General features: G+C 44.3%; 1 protein-coding gene across 1 annotated transcript; it reads left to right on the forward strand.

Moving 5' to 3' along the window:
• Nucleotides 1-12,011: 12,011 nt before the first annotated feature.
• LOC115657026 (carcinoembryonic antigen-related cell adhesion molecule 1-like) lies at nucleotides 12,012-20,947 on the forward strand. Its single transcript, XM_030574221.1, has 4 exons — nucleotides 12,012-13,090; nucleotides 14,346-14,693; nucleotides 18,684-18,953; nucleotides 20,865-20,947. Exons 1-4 carry the CDS (start codon nucleotides 13,051-13,053, stop codon nucleotides 20,945-20,947), a joined length of 741 nt encoding a protein of 246 aa, XP_030430081.1. The 5' UTR covers nucleotides 12,012-13,050.
• The last annotated feature ends 699 nt before the right edge of the window (nucleotides 20,948-21,646 follow it).

A 21,646-nucleotide genomic window follows, 5' to 3' on the forward strand; every position in this document is an offset into this window, starting at 1 on the left:
AATATTAAATAAAGTTGTCCCAGTCCCTCACGATGCTGTAGTTTAAATAATTTTATTTGAATGATGTTGTATGATAGAACTTTGGAAATAAACTTTAATGGGAAAGCAGATTCAAATTGCAAGCACAGTCCTTTTAGTAAAGAGAGCAAATTTTTGGAAATATGTTTTTCCTTCATCAGGCTGGAAACATTATACAAGATAGAACCCGTTATTTGATTGAGGGCAACAAAAATGATTAGGGGGCTGGAGCACATGACTTATGAGGAGAGGGTGAGGGAACGGGGATTGTTTAGTCTGCGGAAGAGAAGAATGAGGGGGGATTTCATAGCTGCTTTCAACTACCTGAAAGGGGGTTCCAAAGAGGATGGATCTAGACTGTTCTCAGTGGTAGCAAATGACAGAACAAGAAGTAATGATCTCAAGTTGCAGTGGGGGAGGTTTAGGTTGGCTATTAGGAAAAACTTTTTCACTAGGAGGGTGGTGAAGCACTGGAATGGGTTACCTAGGGAGGTGGTGGAATCTGCTTCCTTAGAGGTTTTTAAGGTCAGGCTTGACAAAGCCCTGGCTGAGATGATTTAGTTGGGGATTGGTCCTGCTTTGAGCAGGGGTTTGGACTAGATGACCTCCAATCCTGATATTCTATGATTCTATAACCCTGGTGAAACCAGTAAACAAGAACATTAATTACAGCAGGTGCTATGTCAGAGGGAAATTAGAAAGATCAGAATGGATTTTGAAGTGAAGGACATAAATCCACACCGTGTAGAGGTCAAGCATAGAAGTTTATTACACACAGTGCTGGCAGAGTGTCACCTGGCTTATTAGGTTCAGAGACACTGTCAATTAATTGATTACAATAGAATATATAGATTTTCCATGGGCGGGGGAAAGTGACGAGGTAGGCAGTACCACACTCCGGGATAGGTTTTGCAGCAAGACAAGATAGCACATTAGCCAATGGTTAAAAGGTTACATAATGTCTCTGCCCATGGTCTCAAGTTAGCAAGTTAACATTTAATTAATACTTTGATAAAATGTTATTAGTATAAAATATATATGTTGAATTCTGATTTGGGGTCCATAGAAATGGAGCAACTCCTTTGATCGTCCAACAGGTACATTCCTAAGGGTTAAAGCAAAGAAACAGTGAAAGTATATGACAATACAGATTGTCTCCTTTATGTCTTAAGGCAGGACATTGGTCGCTGGGAAGGGAGGTGGCAGGATGCCATATCTTATATGACATGTGCCAACTTTTCATAAACTCAAGGTTGGATCTGTGGGAAGAACGTTCCCTACAGAAGAGACTGACACAGTAGGAACACGGATCCTTTCTTCAATTTGCAACTCTGAATAAGACACAATTATTTAGTTCTTAGCTCCAACACCTGCCAATTTGCTGACCAGGCCTATTTTAGCAAAAACAAAACAAGATTATCTGTTTACCCCAGCTTTCTCTTAGCTGATCACTATTTGCTAAGCCTCTGGTTTACAGACCAAACTCTGGACTTTGGGTCTGAGAAAGAGCTGGTACAATTCATATACCAATGGAGTGGTTGTTATATAAAATGCACATGGATTTTAACCCTTCAGAAGCACAAAAAGCATAAAATCCCTGCAAACAATGTAATGACAAACAATAAGAGAAGCTTTAAGTACATCAGAAGCAGGGAGCCTGTGAAAGACTTGGTGGGCCCACTGGATTAAAGAAGCAATAAGGATATTGCTGAGAAGTAAAATGATTTCTTCATACTGAGAATGCTAGGCAGATACTACACCAGACTTGCTCTTTTCTGGAAATAAAAATAAGATTATCTTAGAGATTCAGGTGTTGCAGAGGGAGAGGGGGCAGGTGAGGGAAGGGAGCTGCAACAAACTGATACTTAGAAAAAGCAGTAGGGGGCAAGTTTTTAAAGGCATTTAGGCACCTCAAGTTGCAAGTACGTCCTTGTGGGATTTTCAGAACTACCCAGGTGTAATGGGGTTCATGCATCATTCTGGCAGCTCCTGTTGGCTGTCATGGGAATTTGCTCTGCATGTTAGTGCGCCCTCTTTGGGTGGTGCCTTGCCGCCATCACTCCTGCTCTAGGACCCACATCTCTCCAAGGATCCTCTTCAGTGACATGCCACACACTCTGCTCCTCCCTTCCAGGGGACCTGCAGTCTACTCTTCAGTCATGTCCCTTAGTGCCTACTGCAGTGAATTGTCTCCCACTTCCTTGTGGTGCCAGCATCCTCTTTGCCCTTGCTTCAGGGCAGCCCACAAATCCCAGTAGCCAACCAGGAGCTGTGTCTCACTCCCTCGGTCCTTGCTAGCAGCTCTGCTCTGTCCAGGATGCTGGCCGTGCTCTCACCCCTCCAGAAACACAGTCCTTCTCCCCTGAGCTCCTAGCAGAGAACTGCCCTCCTCTTCCCTGCTGCTCCCTTTTTATATGGGCCTGCTTAGCCCTGATTGGCTGCCTCCTGCACAGCCTTCCTAAGGCTCTAGCAACCCCTTAGAGCCCAGTGTGGGACAGGTGTCCCATCACACACCCTTCCCCTCAAGCCTACAACCCTTGGGGGTAGGGAGGTCTCATGATCTGTACTACTCTGAGGTGCCCCTTTAGTTATCCAGCTGTTTCTTGGTTTCCCTCAACTGGAAACACACATCTTCCTTCTTCTTTATAGAATCCCTAAACTCTTCCTTCAGGCACGCCCACATCTTAAATACTGTATGCAGATGTGGTTGCCCCACATTAAAAAAAAAGATATATTGGATTTGAAAAAGGGTCAGAAAAGGGAAACAAAAATGATTACGAGTATGGAACAGCTACCATGTGAGGAGAGATTAAGACTGGGACTTTTCATCTTGGAAAAGAGATGACTAAGGGGGAGGAGTATAACAAAGATCTATAAAATCATGACTGATGTGGAGAAAGTAAATAAGAGCTATGGGGTCACCAAATGAAATTAATAGGCAGCAGGTTTAAAACAAATGAAAGTATTTCTACACACAACGCACAGTCAACCAGTGGAACTCATTGCCAGAGCAAGTTGTGAAGGCCAAGACTATAACAGGATTCAAAGAAGAACTAGATAAGTTCATGGAGGGTAGGTCCATCAATGGCTATTAGCCAGGATGGGCAGAGATGGTGTTCCTAAGCTCTGTTTGCCAGAAGCTGGGAATTGGCCACAGGGGATGGATCACTTGATGGTTACCTGTTCTGTTCATTCCCTCTGGAGTATCTGGCCACTGGCAGAAGACAGGACACTGGGCTAGATGAACCTTTGGTCTGATGCAGTATGACTATTTTTATGTAGAGACTGAATCCTGTGTGATTCCCACAGAAGATATCCTGACCAGAAACTGCTCTCCAGGCTGCGGGGGTGTGCTCTCAGGTTTTAAAATCTAAGTGCAATCCTTCTGGTTGGTTGTAATGAGTGGGAGAGAGCTTAGCCCTGCTGAATCTGTGTTTGTTTAATTTGCATGTCTGACGAAATTTGTATGAACTCATTCAAGGCAATTAGGAGCGTTAGTAATGCATACTGCACAGTGTGCATGGAAAGGTTCTCTGTCTGCTTGCTCAGACAATTACACAATACACTAGGGCAGTTGTTTGCTTGTAGTTACGAATGTATGGGGCCGTAGCTATGTTGGCAGAGGGTCCCAGCAGCAAAGCGGACGGCATCCTCATCAAATTCAATTGTTACACTTCTGCATGTATCAGTGCAGCAGGACTGGATTGAATTTTTCAGTGATCAGATAGAAACAGCTAACCATACAGCACGTGGCTGCATTTGACTATGTTGAGCAAATAAATCTAACTTCCCTGTTTCTGTTAATCTGCTCAATTGCTATGATTTTCAGAGCAAAAGAACCGCAAGGACACTAATCTTTGGGCTTGTGACAGGTGCACTGGCTCTGGGAAAGGTGTGTGTGTGAAGTAGTTAACGAAATGTAACCGTACAGCAAGAGTAGGCAACCTATGGCATGTGACCCAAAGGCAGCATGTGAGCTGATTTTCAGTGGCATTCACACTGCCCGGGTCCTGGCCACAGGTCCGGGGGGCTCTGCATTTTAATTTAATTTTAAATGAAGCTTCTTAAACATTTTAAAACCTTATTTACCTTACACATAACAGTAGTTTAGTTATATATTATAGACTTATAGAAAGAGACCTAAAAACATTAAAATGTATTACTGGCACGCAAAACCTTAAATCAGAGTGAATAAATGAAGACTCGGCACACCACTGCTGAAAGGTTGCTGACCCCTGCTGTACAGGGTTTTCTCCCTACTTTCCTGGGCAGGAATTTCAATGCTTCTTTTCCCAGCTGCCAGGAAAGTCAATCGGATTCTTTCCATTGACTCGAGGGAGCTGAATTCAGTCAGATCAGTCACTTCTCCTTGTCCGTTATCATTTGACACTTTCAAGGTGCTAACCATTACAGAGGGTCTACACACAGCCCGGGTGCAAAGAGAGCGTTCGGAATGTAACGCACAGCAGTTCCATTAATGTCAGCTATTTAGGCAGTGACTTGGTAGGTGAGTGCTGAGGGACTGGGGTCCTAGTACGAGGAACAGTGGCATCCCAAAATGACAGGGATTAAAAAAATTCTACAACAAATACTGTCCAGCTATTCAAACTGTGCTCCCTCAGTTGACCCGCATGAAAGTTGCTTATTAATCCTGTTGGACTCATGTAAAGCAGCTCGTGTTCGAACCTACTCCCACTGAAACCTGCAAAAAGCAGAATCAGCATCCCCCTTTGTCTTTTTACCCTCAAGAAATTCCTGCTGCTATGTTGCCTCTCTGAATATAGCGTGACTTGAGAGAATCTTTCCATGGAGGCATAAACTAGTCCCTTTTGGTTGTTTTAATCCTGGGCTCCGAAATTTCGAGCAAGGAATTCACACTGGGAAATGCACCTTTATTTCTCCTCAAAGGGAGTAGCTGTTGTGGGTTAAATATGAACGCCATTCCTGCTAGAAATCCTGAACAACCAGAAGCAGTTATACAAAACAGGGGGGAGAGCCAGGGTGATTCTATAGTTTACACAAACACAGAGGGGGGAAAGTACAGCAATGTAGGTCTAAAGATTGAAACCCTGGCTGTGGATGTAATTGACTAACTTCTAATAAAATGGAGGTACAATTTCCTAATCATCTCCAAAATCTGGCAGATTAATAATTTCTTGGAGGTATTTTGTTAATGACCCATTTAAAAAAAGAATATTTGAGGACAATGACATAAAATATATTTTTGTCACATGTTGTGATTTTTGTAAATAATGTAAATAATAAATGACTTGGATTACTACAATTTCTAAATCTCCCCTTGTAAATCTGGCCCTGTTTTGAGTCTGACCAATAGACATATACCGCTTTTCAATGTTAAATTGTTCTTTGAAACAGAATTAATTGATCTGTTTAATTTGTATGTTGATAAGAGATTATTTTCAAAACTGAAGCAATGCAGTTGTTGAACTGTAGGTTAATATTATTCTCCCTGTGTGTGTTGGGAGATGAGGCTGCATTACTGTATCTCTAATACAAAGTTTTTTTCATGAAATAGAAATGTATAGTGATTCATCGTGTGGACTGGCAAATGTCTGTACTGTACTGCATAGTCTTATGTTTGCATAAGTCCCCAAATCTGACACAGTTAGATCTGGTTTATTCTTGATCATCACGTAACGCTACCATAATAGATCAGTTCAGTAGCTAATGTTAAGAGGGGCTGCTGTTCTGATGAGTGTCTGTTACCATTGGAATTTGCTGCTCACATCTGGTTTCCTCAATTAGTTTACCAGATCTGGCTGAATGGTGTCTTTTCAGGGAAGGACTGGACCTAGGAAACGTTTGACAAATGCCAGTTGTGAAAGTTTTTGCCACATGTTTAGTTTCTTTGTGCGGACAGAGGAAGCAGACAGATTTCTGTTTAATGTTTAAAAATTTGTGCCATGGTAAAACAAGCCCAACCACAGCATATAGAACCCTGTTCCTCTGCTCCTGTTTCCAGCACCTAGTGGATTTCTGTCAGTTCCCTGCCTTTAATACCTACACTACCAGCCACCTGAAGTCTGGGCCCTTTTTGCAGATAAGGAACAGAGACAGAGAGGATAAGTGACCTGCCGCAGGTCGTGCAAAGTCTGTGGCAGAGAGAGGACTAGAACTCAGCTCAGTGCCAAGCCCCTGGGCCATCCTTTCTCTCCGATAACCCTATTGCCGGGCCTGGGTATACACTAGATCTATTTAATAATGGACTTTCTCTTATGAGAGAATAAGATTAACCTCTGCCCCTGTTGGAGACTTTCCTTGTTCCTTTTTAGGAATTAATTAGGGCCTCACGTAAAGCAAACGCTTTTAATCTGCAAGGCTGGCTTCCGACTTTTGTAAATTTCTTTGTCATTTGGCATATTTTGTTGTGGTTTTCCTATGTAACTTGCTTGTGCTTAGAGACAGTGTGTTTGACACTGGCTACGGCCTCCAGAGAAAAGTAGTAAATGATTGTTGTTAAGTCTCTGAGAGAGACTTACTTGTATGCTGACTTTAGGCACACAAGTACTCCCTTCTATTTAACTGGGATAATTTGTATTTTTAAAGTTAAGCACTTAACCTAAATCTGAGCTGGTTCTCAGGTTGTGTGTGTCCACCAGGAGCGGCGCCAGGGTTTCCGGCGCCCTAGGCGGACAGCCATTTCACCACCCCCCGCGGGTCCGGTGGACCTACCGCAGTGATGCCGGCAGACGGTCTGCTGCTGAAAAGGCTCCGTTGGAGCTGCCGCAATGATGCCAGCGGGCAGTGCACTGGTGTAAAGGCTCCAGTGGACCTGCCGCCGGCATGACTGCGGTAGGTCCACCGGACCCATGTGCTGCCTCCCCGGCAAAATAGTACCTCCCCCCAAAATTCTGGTGCCCTAGGCCATTGCCTAGGTCGCCTAAATGGTAGTGCCGGCCCTGGTGTCCACACAGGAATTTACACCTGTTACAATAAATCGATTTAAAATACGATTTGGGGAGAAGAGATGGAGGTGGGGCCTTGGGGAGGGGGGTGGAATCGGGGAAGGGTGGAGCAAAGGTGGGGACCCATGCTCCTCATACACATACCCCCAGACCTCTGCTGTGAGCTGCTCAAGGCAGGGGGCTGGGAGCACCCCCACAACCCCAGTCCACACCCCGAGCCCCCTGTGCTGACTCCTGCACCCCCCTCACACACACCCAGCCAACTCCTGCACCCCCTCACACACACCTGCACTCACCACACATCCCCAGCCCCACCCTGAGCACCAAATGGGAGCTCCTATACACACACACCCCACATCCCAACCTGCACCCCTCACACCAAATGGGAGCTGCCCCAGGTAAGCGCTCCACACCCCAACCCCCTGCCCCAACCCTGAGCCCCCTTCTGCATCCTAACTCATGGCCAGACCCTGCACCCCAATCTGTTCCTGAACCCTAACTTCCTCACAGACCTTTCACCTCCAGCTGTGACTCCTGTACTCCCTCACACCTCCCTAGGCCCCTCCCCTCCCCCTCTTCCCTGACTCCTGCACCCCCTTACACACTCCCAGCCCTGACTCCTGCACCCCCTCAAACCCCCACCCATCTACCCTCCCTGACTCCTGAACCCCCCACTCCTCCAGCCCCCTGACCACCCTGACTCCTGCACCCTTCGCACCAAAAGGGAGCTGCCCCAGCTAAGCACTCCACACCCTAACCCCCTGCCCCAGTTCTGAGCCCTCTCACGCAGCCTAACTTCCTTCCAGACCTTGCACCCCTAGCCCTGAGCCCCCTCCCACATCCTAAGTCGTGGCAAGACTCCGCACCGCCATTTTTTTAAATAAAGCACTCTTATACAAAGCACTTTATAATAGTTGGCTAACAGTACAATCAATATTTGGAACAATCATTAAGTGGTCTGTTGAGACCCTCCGCGATTTTCAAGTGGTCTCTGGAAAAATCAGTTGGACTACAAATAGAATCAAGGTACCTCACTTTATTTTCATGTACTTCCTATTACTTATAGGAAGAGGATGAAGAAATAAAGAATGAAAAATGGGGGTGGGGGGAGATAAGAGAGAATGTTCTTTTTCTTGGCTGGCTCCTAAGGAGGGGCCCAAAAATGAAGCTGAGCACACAGCCCCACTAATTCTAAATCCACCACTGACCCACAGCCTTGTATTTGAGAAGGAATGTGGCGGTTCCAGTCCCAGGAGTTTGGAGTAATGAAATGCACAGATTATGCCATCTGTGTGCGGGGATGGCCTATCCATACAGGCAAACTAGGCTGTCACCTAGAGTGCCAAATTAAATGGGGCACCAAATTCAAGGGAAAAAATCAAATGAAAAAGATAAAACAAATACAAAGAAAATAACAAAGATGTTATTATTTCAATTCCCGTGTGTGTGTGTGGAGGGAATATAAATTATAATTCATTTCTCTACATTTCTGATATGTCAACTCTTATTTACTGCAAAAATAAATAATATGGTAGCGATTTTTTTTCCAATTTGGAACATAGGGTCAAGATTTTGATAAGAAATAACTCAGCCACAATGAAACACATCCATCAGTGGCAAGAGCTGCAATGCTAGTGACATCTAACTTAAATATACATCAAGCTCCCATAGTCGGATATTCATGTAGAATGGAGATATCGCGAGTTGATACACGTCAAATGGTCATTTTAATACATGTCGCAGGTAGATGGTGAAGAATCAAGTGAATACTGTAGAAAATTGAGTTTCTTGGTGCCAACGAATAACATCTTTCAGCATTATAAATCCAAAATGTGAGTATCTTTATGTGCTATTAAACCTTAGCGTTATTATTGGGCTGTACAATTATGAACTTTTCTTTGTTATAACTGGTTCACATGTAATAAATAAGGTCCACAAAGGAAAAGTAACAGTGTTAATGCTTAATTGATAGACTACAAAAGTGATGACATCACACTCCAAGAGGGTAACTGTGAGGAAGGGGATTACTTTCCAAACAACTGGTATAACGTTGAAAAAGGTCATTTTGTTTCCATGTAAACACTGTAACTAACTGTTTTAATAAGTGAGTGTATGTTACTGATTGTTTAACCTTTTGTTATAACCTTAGTCCCAGATTTGGACCTTAGCGTCCAAAATATGGGGGTTAGCATGAAAACCTCCAAGCTTAGCTACCAGCTTGGACCTGGTACTTGCTGCCACCACCCAAAAAATTAGAGTGTTTTGGGGCACTCTGGTCCCCCTGAAAAACCTTCCCTGGGGACCCCAAGACCCAAATCCCTTGAGTCTCACAACAAAGGGAAATAATCCTTTTTCCCTCCCCCCCTCCAGGTGCTCTTGGAGAGATACACAGACACAAGCTCTGTGAAACTACACAGAGTGACTCCCCCTCTCTGTTCCCAATCCTGGAAACAAAAAGAACTTTCCTATTCCCCCAGAGGGAATGCAAAATCAGGCTAGCAAATCCAACACACACACAGATCTCCCCGATCTCTTCCTCCCACCAATTCCCTGGTGAGTACAGATTCAATTTCCCTGAAGTAAAGAAAAACTCCAACAGGTCTTAAAAGAAAGCTTTATATAAAAAGAAAGAAAAATACATACAAATGGTCTCTCTGTATTAAGATGACACAACACAGGGCAATTGCTTAAAAGAATATTGAATAAACAGCCTTATTCAAAAAGAATACAAATTAAAGCACTCCAGCACTTATATTCATGCAAATACCAAAGAAAAGAAACCATATAACTTACTATCTGATCTCTTTGTCCTTACACTTAGAAACAGAAGATTAGAAAACAGAACTACTTCTCCAAAGCTCAGAGAAAGCAGGCAGCCAGAAAACAAAGACCTCAGACACCAAATTCCCTCCACCCAAAGTTGAAAAAATCCGGTTTCCTGATTGGTCCTCTGGTCAGGTGCTTTAGGTGAAAGAGACATTAACCCTTAGCTATCTGTTTATGACACGCCCCCCAAATTGCAGACAGTGGGGAAGCTCACTGGCGGCGATTTCCTTCTAGAACTTGAAAATAAACAGATTAATACAACACATGCACCTTTACATATACCCCTAAGTATATAACTAACAGACTTCTACATTTTAAGAACACTTTTTAACTACTGAATTCTGGGAAACTCTCACGGGAGAGTGCATCAGCTACTTTGTTAGAAGCTCCTGTGATGTGCTGAATTTCAAAATCAAAATCTTGGAGAGCTAAACTCCAACGAAGAAGTTTCTTGTTGTTCCCCTTGGCAGTATGAAGCCACTTTAGTGCAGCATGGTCAGGTTGTAGTTGGAACCGCCATCCCCAAACATATGGGCGTAGCTTTTCCAGGGCGTACACAATGGCATAGCATTCCTTTTCACTGACTGACCAGTGACTTTTCCTCTCAGACAGTTTCTTGCTGAGAAACACGACAGGATGGAAGTTGTGATCTGTTGCTTCCTGCATGAGCACTGCTCCTATACCACGCTCAGATGCATCCGTGGTTACTGGGAATGGCTTGTCAAAGTCCGGGACCCTGAGCACAGGGTCAGACATGAGCGTTGCCTTAAGTTGGGTAAAGGCCTTTTGACACTCATCAGTCCACTTAACGGCATTTGGCTGGGTCTTTTTGGTCAGGTCGGTCAGTGGGGCAGCGATTTGGCTGTAGTGTGGTACAAATCGCCTGTAGTATCCGGCCAAGCCTAAGAAGGATTGGACCTGCTTCTTGGACCGTGGGACAGGCCACTTTTGGATAGCATCCACCTTGGCCTGTAGGGGGTTTATGGTTCCTCGACCCACCTGGTGCCCCAGGTAAGTCACTCTGTTTTGGCCTATTTGACACTTTTTGGCCTTAACAGTTAGTCCTGCCTGCCTGATGCGCTCAAAGACCTTTTCCAGATGTAGTAGGTGTTCGGGCCAGGAGTCTGAAAAAATGGCCACATCATCGAGGTAGGCAACTGCAAATTCTCCCATTCCAGCTAGTAGACCATCTACCAGCCTCTGGAAGGTGGCAAGAACTTTCCTATTCCCCCAGAGGGAATGCAAAATCAGGCTAGCAAATCCAACACACACACAGATCTCCCCGATCTCTTCCTCCCACCAATTCCCTGGTGAGTACAGATTCAATTTCCCTGAAGTAAAGAAAAACTCCAACAGGTCTTAAAAGAAAGCTTTATATAAAAAGAAAGAAAAATACATACAAATGGTCTCTCTGTATTAAGATGACACAACACAGGGCAATTGCTTAAAAGAATATTGAATAAACAGCCTTATTCAAAAAGAATACAAATTAAAGCACTCCAGCACTTATATTCATGCAAATACCAAAGAAAAGAAACCATATAACTTACTATCTGATCTCTTTGTCCTTACACTTAGAAACAGAAGATAAGAACACAGAACTACTTCTCCAAAGCTCAGAGAAAGCAGGCAGCCAGAAAACAAAGACCTCAGACACCAAATTCCCTCCACCCAAAGTTGAAAAAATCCGGTTTCCCGATTGGTCCTCTGGTCAGGTGCTTTAGGTGAAAGAGACATTAACCCTTAGCTATCTGTTTATGACACCTTTAAGTAGTGAAAAGATGAGTTGGGATGGCTGCAATGTGGTTTAAATCGTCAACCAAGTGGTGGGTGTGTCAGCCATCTTTAACACTATAATACTTGCAGTCAGAAGCACAGTTAGTACATAATGATATTCAAATGCCCCATGACAGAAAGACGAAAAAGAAAACCCTCAAGAGTTGAGTATTGTAAATGGAAGGCTGAGAAGGAAAAGAACAAAGCAAAACAGCAGCAGAGAAATATCTTCTCTTTAATCCAAATAAAGATGGAAGCAGTTCATAGTATCCAGATGAAGGAATTTTACTTGGAGAGGAGGTTAGTTCACATCTGCATGGAGGCAGTCTGGAACATCAAGATGAAGGTATATTACTTTGAGGTGAGGGTAGCCCACATCCACAAAAAAAGCAGTTTGGAAACTCAAGGTAATGGAAACTTACTTCTAGATGAAGGCAGCTCACAGCATCAGACTGATATGGAAGTGGAGAAAATGTATTCATCTTCAGAGACACATGCAGAAATTGAAGTAAATGAAGTAAAAGGAAGAAAGGATGAAGAAGTTTCAAACAAGTTACAGCTTCATGGCACAGATGTGATGAAATATGCGGCAAATTCTTGTGGAACATGGACCCGAACAAGTTCATTAATTTCCCTTCCCTAAGGATGGAAATAGAAGGAAATTCTCTGCTCAGCATTGCAAGAGAAAACTCATTAATGGGAAAGAAATTCATCAAAATTGGTTACCATATTAAGTGTCAAAGGACTCTGTGTTTTGCTTTTGCTGCAAGTTGTTTAGAAATTAAGCAACTGATACATCACTTACTGAAAATGGTTCAAAGGACTGGAAAAACATCTCTTTAATTCTCTCTTCATGTAAAAGCAGTACAGAACATTTGGAATGTTTTCAGAACGGGAAAGAACTTGAACTACAATAAAAAAAGGAAAAACTACTGATGAAGAAAATTTAAGTATGATCAAGGAAAAAGAAGAATATTGGCAACAAATATTAGAGCTTTAGTGAGAGTTCTGGCTGGACAAAATTTAGCATTCAGCCGCCATGGTAGAAATGAAAAATCATACACACCAGGTAATGGAAACTTTTAAAAATTCGTTGAATATCTAGCTTTGTTCGATCCAGTCATGCAGGAGCAGCTACCTAAAATAACTGATCACGAAACACAGGTTCATTTCTCCGGAAAAAACATGCAGAATGAACTGTTTAAATCCTAGCAAGTGCCATTAAAAAGAAAATTGTAGAAGCTGCCCATTCTGCAAAATACTTTTCAATAGCACTGCAAGTGCCTGGGGCCGAGCCCCGCCCTGTGTTTTCCAGGCAGATGTTTAAAACTCCAGTCCCCCAAAGCAGGTACCAACAGGGCTGGTGCTCTCGTCCGCCTGGCGCTGGGGAGAATGACTCAGGCGGAGGCACTTTCCGGTCTGCAGGGAGAGGAGCGGATACAGGCTGGGGCACGCAGCTCCGGACTGCAGCAGTCGGCAGAGCTCGGAGCGGTGCACCGCCGCAATGCGCCCTGCGGGCTGGCTGCTGGTGGCGTTGTTCTCAGGTGAGGGGGCCGTTGGCGGGGCTGCGAAGTTGGGGAAGCCGGAGGGCTCCGTAGTGACTTGGTCACCTGCGGATGCGGCGGTCAGCGGCCAGGGCGGTCCCGGCGGGGAGCTCAGGCGGCCCGGGAGAGAGGAGTCTGGGCTGCCTTTAAAAGCTGCGCACTGCGGCAGGTCTCTTCTCCTTTCCTTAGTACCAAGTTTGGAAAATCAGCTATTGGACTAGTTCAAGATTGATCTGCATTTGTCTGTGTTTAAAGCAGTTCTCTGTCGCGCTGGGTGCGCCCCACGCCAGGAGCTCCCTGACTACAGGCCTGTCTGAAAATTCAATCTAGCCTCCAGCAATTGGAGAGGCTCTTTGCTAAATTTATCATGCTTCAGCATTAGAAGTTGCAACATACCTTTGTGAGGGGGGTGCAGGAGTCAGGGAGGGCAGGTGGCTGCGGATGTGTGAGGGGGTGCAGGAGTCAGGGTGGGCTGGGGATGTGGGGGGATGCAGGAGTCAGGGCTGGGAGTGTGTGAGGAGGGTGCAGGAGTCAGGGCAGAGGGCTGGGGGCGTGGGCTGGGGTCATGGGGGTGCTCCCTGCCCCAGCCCCCTACCCTGAGCAGCTCATAGCAGGGGGTTGGGGAGGATTGTGTAGAGGGAGTGCGGGGGCCCCACCTTTGCTCCACCCTGCCTCAATTCCCCCCACCCCTTCCACAAGTCCCCACCCCTGTCTCTTCCCTGCCTCATTCCGGGAGTGCGTTGTAGCCCCACTCCTCCCCCTCCCTTCCAGAGCGACCTGAGCACTGGCAAACAGCTGTTTGGTAGTGGTGGGGAAGTGCTAGGAGTGAGGGGAAGGGGTGGGAATACGGCAAACTCAGGGGAAGAGGAGGGGGAGGGGGAAGGGTGGCTGCTGGTGGGTGCGGAGCCTGCAGCAGGACTGGAGCCCCAGGTGCTGGCAGGACCATGCTTCTGCCTCTGCAGCTGCCTGGCCCTGGGGCCCTGGGCACCCTGTGTTTTACTGTAAATCCACCTCTGCCAAAGACTCTGGATGATGATTAATTTTCTTTTACTGCACCACACACGTTGACTGTGCTTAGCAACAAACTAGCATAATGATTACATGCAAAATATGATACAAAAATTATCTTGTGAGGTGGGTGAGGGCAAAATCTGGGTTATAATGGAAGGCAGGTTACAACTTTAATTGTGGGATGGCTTCTACTTCACCATAGTAACTGAATCTAACCTTAAATGTTGCTGTTTTGTTCTTGCAGTGGGGATTGTTTCTGCATGTCAATCCACTGGTCTTGCACCAACAGAAGGCAGGGTGGTTGGTGCTGTGGGCTGCACTGTGGTGCTCCCTGGACCAGATCACATTGACACCACTGGGTTTGTACGGTGGGAGTATAAACAAAATGAAAATGACACTGAAGTGACTGTCGTACTTTATTACGTGGCATCACGAGAACTGGACATCTTACCAGAGTATAAGGATCGTGTTGTATTTAGCATGTCCAACTGGTCCCTGGGACTGAAATTGCAACTGGCAGATCGAGGCCTGTACAGATTAAGGAGACAAGAGGAGGAGAAAAATGGCAAATGGATCCAGCTGGAGGTTATAGGTAAGTGCTATGTTCATTAACCTTTCTTCCACTCTTGTGCTAATTTCATGTGAGCTTTTCCCTATCTAGGATTGATTCTGCATAGAGGCAATAGGCATATATTGTACACACTGCATTCTTACACCATCTATATCACTTCAGATGGTGAGAAGAATCTGCATTATATATCAGGCCTGGTCTATTTCTCCAACCTTTACTTCCCCAAAAAGGACTTCAGCACAGTATTCCTGGGAGTGGGGCAGGGGGAATTGTTGCATGTGTGACATAGCCTACGTCCACACTACAGCTTTAAATCGATATTAGTAAAATCGATTTTATAAAACAGGTTTTATAAAATCGATTTTACGTGTCCACACTAGGCCCTCGTCCAGACTAACCCGCGGCATCGGCGGGTTAAAATCGATTGCTCGGGGATCGATATATCGCGTCTCGTCTGGACGCGGTGTATCGATCCCCGAGCGCGCTTACATCGATTCCGGAACTCCATCAATCCGAACGGAGTTCCGGAATCGACACGGAGAGCCGCGGACATCGATGCAGCGCCGTCCAGACTGGTGAGTACCTCGATTTTAGAAATTCGACTTCAGCTACGTTATTCTCGTAGCTGAAGTTGCGTATCTAAAATCGATTTTAATTCCTAGTCTGGACGTGGCCTAGGGCACATTACTTTGGTGGTGTGCGTCCATGGTGCCAGGGTACCATCGATTTCCAGAGCAGTGCACTCTGGGTAGCTCAGTAAAAGAATAGGACCAATAACTTCGATATCCGTCCACACTAACCCTAAATCGATTTAGTAATATCGATTTTAGGGTTACTCCTTTCGTTTAGCTGGAGTACAGAAATCGATTTTAAGAGCCCTTAAAATCGATTAAGTGCCTTGTAGTGTGGACGGTTACAGAGTTAAATCGATTTAACGCTGTTTAAATCGATTTAATGCTGTAGTGTGGACCTGGCCATATATAGAGGGGAACTAATTTCTGTGGTAGTTTTGTTGTTTAATTTTGATGATGACTTGTCCAGATGTATCAAACACTGGTTACGTTTAGCTTTGGAACAGGACAGGTTCTTTTTTTTTTTTTTTTTTTTTTTTTTTCTGTTTGTTTGTTTTTTTTAAGTGTCACCCCAATTGCTCTTGTGTGAAATTTTGACTCACTAAATCTTACTTCTAGATCTCAGGTTTGCCCATATTTACTATTGTCTTGATTATTTTGAGGAGTGACTTACCAAAATATAGTAATGGATTTTACTGGCACTTGAGCAATAAAACAATACGCACAGCTTCTCTCCTCAAAATACAAAGGCAATTTTCAGGTAGGTAATTCTGCCTAGATTGAAATAACCAATGATAATAGGACTCCCTGTGGGGTAAAGGAAGCACTTGAATAAGTATTTGCATCATATGGGCCTTAGTTCTTTATATCTAAACTTCCTCTCTTGATTTATATTTGAGTGCTGAGTGGGGGAGAGTGGTCTCCTTCCTCTGAATCATCAAAAATAGCCATAGCTGGAGATAGGACATTGGACAGGGTGAGCCAGTGTTTTGAGATGGCACTGAATGTTCTCTCTCTCAGGTGCTTGGCTGGCTGGTTCTTGCTCAATGCCCAGGGTCTGACTGATAGCCAGATGTGGGGTAAAGAAGGAATTTCCCTCCAGGGCAGATTGACAGTGATCCTGGAAGGGAGAGGGGAGAAGGTGTTTCACCTTCCTCTGCAGTATGTGGATCACTTTCCACTTTGCAGGATTATCTGGGTATAGCTCATTTCATCATTTTTCTGCCATTGTAGGGGCCTCAGGGACTGGTGGGCTTCTGTCCCTCTTTTTTTGCCTGCCTGTGGGCTGGAATAGTTTGGTCTCATTTGGTTGTTGGGTTTAGTGTGCGGATAGTAGGTGGTGCTGGTGGCCTGCAATAGACAGGAAGACAGACTAGATGAACTGGTGGTCCTGACTTGCCTTAAACTCTGACACATAACTTATTCCTGGAAGCCCATTTATACTGAGTGTTTTCATACATTATCAGCAGCACCAGCAATGGCAGGATTCCTGGACTGTTACACACACAGTCTAAAACAGCCAAAACAAAAAAGAGGAAATAAACGTTATGTTTCATTCATTTCTGTGTCAAAAATGGGTTTTAAAAGGATATCTCCATTTTATTTTATTTTTATCTCCTAGAACTGGAAGGGTCATCAAGTCCAGCCCCCTGCCTTCACTAGCAGGACCAAGTACTTATTTTGCCCCAGATCTCTAAGTGGTCCCCTCAGGGACTGAGCTCACAACCCTGGGTTTAGCAGGCCAATGCTCAAACCACTGAGGTATTCCTCCCCCCTCCTGATAACACTTTATTAAAAATTCTTTAAAATTTGTCCCAACTGTATTTATTCTCCATTTCTTTTTGCAGTCATCTCAGCTAGGATACTGAACATCTATTAAGCCAGTTTGGCTTTCTTATTTTCTAATGCTGCTAGTGTTTGGGTTTCATATACTGCAGAGTGTGGTGTATTGAAATCCATGTCAAAATTGTGATCTATCGCTTTAAATTCTCTGGGGTTTTTCTGGCTGTACTTGTAGATGAGGGCTCTGTAAGGAAGAATCTGATCAGAGTCAGTCTGCAGCCAGATAATTTAGAAAGAGGTAGGGTGAATTGTGCTTCTGTTTTTTAAGGAAGTAGCCTGCTTTATGTGTCTGTTAGCATTCTGAATTCTAAGAAATAACTTTAGTTTTAAGTGCAACCTTCCAGCAAGAATATTTGTTTTATCTAACTTCTTTACGTATATGCTGTGAACATAATGCATGGGAAAGTTACTTGTTTGAAATTGTTTCACTGGAATTTTAAAAACAATTATTCTAGTTTTAGGTTTTATATTTGTTTTAACAAAATGTAAAATGTGGGTCAAATTTAAATTGACAGGCCAAAGAACTGCATAAAACATTTGACAGTAGCCAGATTTAGCAAATACTTATGAGAAAAATACTTTATCTCCATGAATATACCTTTGGGTGTAGTAATCATTTGTACCCTCATAAATAAAAAAAAAATCTAATTTATTTTTAAATGTTGTTAATTCCTTACTTTCTTCCCATTTTATAGTCTTAAATTGCTAAAATGGATGTTTTTTATGTTTGTTTAATTAGTTTCATAGCTGGAATCACTTAATTCCCATTGACTTCCTGAACTGGGGCCTAAATACATAAAGAGAGAACAAGCCTTTTCACTTATATTCTTCAGCTGTTCATTTATCTTTTCAGAGTCTCAAGAGCCATCTTCTGGCATTCTCATGGTTGCGGGCGGGAAGAATTTTCTCACAGACGAAATTGAAGTTCCGATTTCTGCAGCAAATGACTCTAGCTGCTTGGGAAGACATTAAGGTTGATGTGTTCAGAACTGTAATATAATATACCATACTACAAAACAGGAGCATTAAGGATGCTATGGGAGCCATAATTGCAAATGACTTGATTTACATTGTTTAAATCTCAATCATAATATTGCCTTAGTAGGGATTTATTTACTTAGGGCTTGGCTACACTCGCACTTCAAAGCGCTGCCGCGGGAGTGCTCCCACGGCAGCGCTTTGAAGTGCGAGTGTGGTCGCAGCAGCAGCGCTGGGAGAGAGCTCTCCCAGCACTGCAGGTACTCCACCTCCCCCTGGGGATTAGTTTGCAGCGGGCTCCCAGCGCTGGGGCACTGTTTACACTGGTGCTTTGCAGCGCTGTAACTTGCTACGCACAGGGGTTTTTTTCCACACCCCTGAGCAAGAAAGTTGCAGCGCTGTAAAGTGCCAGTGTAGCCAAGGCCTTAGCATACACTGCTAATAAAGATCAACATTGCATAACTTTGTGCCATCCAGTGTTATTGAAATGTATTCCTTTAAGACTGAAGATAGTGTCTATTAATAGTTAAGTGATATCTTTAAATCATTGTTGGGGAAATGCTGTTGCATTTTTTTAGTGTTTAGGAATAATGGTAGCAAAATGTTCCCTCTCTTCCAGAGCCCTTATCCAAGCCGAAACTCTTTAGGAACTCTTCCTTGGCGGGCTCCACCATTGAAATGGTCTGTAATGTGACAGTAGGTAGGGTGGATTCCTATCAGTGGAGAAAGGACCATAAGCCTCTCTCTAAGTATGGTCACTACCAACTCTCTCGGAATAACAGTGTACTTCTCATACTGAACGCAACACAGGCTGATAGTGGCAGTTACTCATGCAAAGTTACCAGCGAAGTTAGTGAGAATGAAACCTCTCTGGAATTGATCATCAATGGTAAGTGGGAATTTCTCTTTCCAGTATTTTACAATTTTTATTGTTTAATTATAGGAATTAACTTTGTGCTGTTTCAGAGTTTATGAAATTGTGTGTGCACACACACAATGATCAGCGTTTATTCAATGGGCTGCATTTTCAAAAATACACCCATGAGTTCATCTCAGGTGCACATCTATTCAATTTGGTATTTGAATGGGTCATTTCAAAGTTCTAATGCTCTTAAGTGTCTTCAGCAAATGTAGGAGTGATTGCACTCCTAAACAAGGGTCCATTTGTGCCATCAGATTTAAGCTTAAAGATGGATGGTGTAATATGGCCCCAAGTGCCAACAAAAAATAATTACCCAATTGAGAGCCCAGAAATAAGTGCGTTAAATAAATGGTCCCAGCCCAGGCTAGGAGTATAAATCATCTCCAGGTAGCTTGGCACCAGTATTGGTCCTCTGTACTTAACTGATGCATTTTCATATGAAAATATTTTGATATGGTTTAAAATAGAAATTAGACCAAACCCACTGAACTATGGGAAGACTTTGGAGTTGGGGGCTCTTTAATTTAAAATCTCAGTAAAACTGTGTCTTCCTTCCTATAGAAAGAAGTAAATAGGATGTTTAAAATTGCCACCCATCCTGTAGGCACTATGCAGTGCCACGTTATCTGGTGACAGTAATAGGCTCTGGCTTGTAAATAGAGATGTACCAGTTTTAGAGAGAGAGAATACAGCAGTAGTATCACTGTTTATTTTATAAGTGATTTATTCAGGGGTGACAGTAGAAATAAGGACTTACTGGTATGGGGCTGGGTTGGGGCTGGCTTTGGCCCCTGGAAGGGGTGGGGCCTTGGGTGGAAGGGGCAGGGATGGGGTGGGTCAGAGCCAGCCCTGGGCCACCCTGTAGTGGTAAGTGCCCTCCCCTGCCAGGGTAGCAGTGGCAGCTGGGGGCTCTGGCAGCAGTTTAAAGGGCTTAGGGCTCAGCTGCTGCTACTGCCCTGGGCCCTTAAAACCGCTGCCAGAGCCCCCAGCCGATGCTGCTACCCCAGGGCTCTGGCAGTAGGGCTTCGGTGGCTATTTAAAGAGCTGGGAACGTACAGGGAACGGGAGCCCTGCCGCTACTCAAGGGCTTTGGGGGCTATTTAAAGGGTCCAGGACTCCCCTGCTTTTACTGCCCTGACCCTTTAAATAGCCCCCAGAGCCCTGGGATAGTGGCGGCGGGGCTCCAGCAGCTATTTAAAAGGCCCAGGGCAGTAGAGGCAGTGTGAGCCCCGGCCCTTTAAATAAACCCCCGGAGTCCCCCGCTACCCTAGGGCTCCAGCAGTGAGGTTCTGGCTGCAATTTAAAAGGCCTGGGGCTCCAGCCTGGGGAAGCCGGGCTGTCCCGGTACGGCACACTGGCTTACTTTCACCTCTGGATTTATTTTTACTAAATAAACTACCATAAGCCCCTCCTCAGTGATCATTCTGCTAGTGCATTGTACCAGAAGTGAAAGGCACAAAAAGTGGGAGAATGCAAGTACCAGTGTATATAGGTGAGGGCTGAGTGATGCCAGATGAGGAAGCACTGGGGGAGTGGAGTGAGCACAGAAGGACAATTGTTGCCCTGTCTGCTTGTACTGAAACTAAGTCAGACTGACTTAATCAAAGCTGCAAGAGTCATGGAAAAATTTGGACATCTGGCCTTTCTAGACCTGGATGACAACAGGGTTGGGGTCAGTAAGGTTTACTGATGTGAGAGAGACAACTTGCAACAATTTTTTTTTTTTTTTTTAAATCTTACCAAACAGCACTTAATATTCAAACTTGAAAGGGCAGCTTGCAAAGTTCTTTTAAAGGAAAGGCTATTTCTCTCTTGACACATTTTCCACAAGGGAGGGTCAGAGAGTGGCTGATCTGAAAGTGTAATTTCTTCACACAGATTCTTCAGCTGTGGTTTCAAATGGAGTCATTTGGGGAGTTGCTGTCATAACTGCTGTCATAATTCTAGTAATAGGTGAGTAAAAGTATTGTAACTCCCTTGCAATTGAGCCATTGATCACAGAACTGTATTTGGTTTATGGTGGATCTATGCTATGGGTTATATCAAAAGATGGGGGAGGTATGACCTAAAATAACACAGAGTTTGTCTTCTAGAAACTGATCACAGCTGCACATATCAGTTTACCTGATTGTTTTACATAATTGTACCCAATGGGATTTAAAGCCAAAATCCTTGGGGAATTTTGCCACTGACTTCAGCTGGATCAGGATTTGGTTCTTACAGTGAAAATGAGCCTTCATGAAGAACAAAATTATGCCTGGCCCTCTTGTGGGTGTGCAGAAGGAAAGTTGCAAGGAGTCTCCTCCCTCCAAAATGAATGACTGGCACAAGGAGCAAACTTAATTCCAGTCCCCCAGCTAATAGGAGTAAGGGACTGCTCTCTGCAGGCATCTTCAGGAGTTCAAACTGCTCCAACAGGGGTGGGTAGGAAGCAGGAACAAACCTCTCCCCTGCACTGGCTTGTGTACCTGGCTCAACATCCCAGCCCAATCTCTCCTTCAGCTGTTCCTGGAACAATGTAGCGCTGCACCGTACGACTGGAGAATTGCTAACGTAGTTCCTATCTTTAAGAAAGGGAGAGAGTGATCCGAGTAACTATAGGCTTGTTAGTTTGACATCTGTAGTATGTAAGGTCTTGGCAAAAATTTTGAAGGAGAAAG

The sequence above is a fragment of the Gopherus evgoodei genome, chromosome 9 (assembly GCF_007399415.2).
Source record: "Gopherus evgoodei ecotype Sinaloan lineage chromosome 9, rGopEvg1_v1.p, whole genome shotgun sequence".
Classification (NCBI taxonomy): Eukaryota; Metazoa; Chordata; order Testudines; family Testudinidae; genus Gopherus; species Gopherus evgoodei.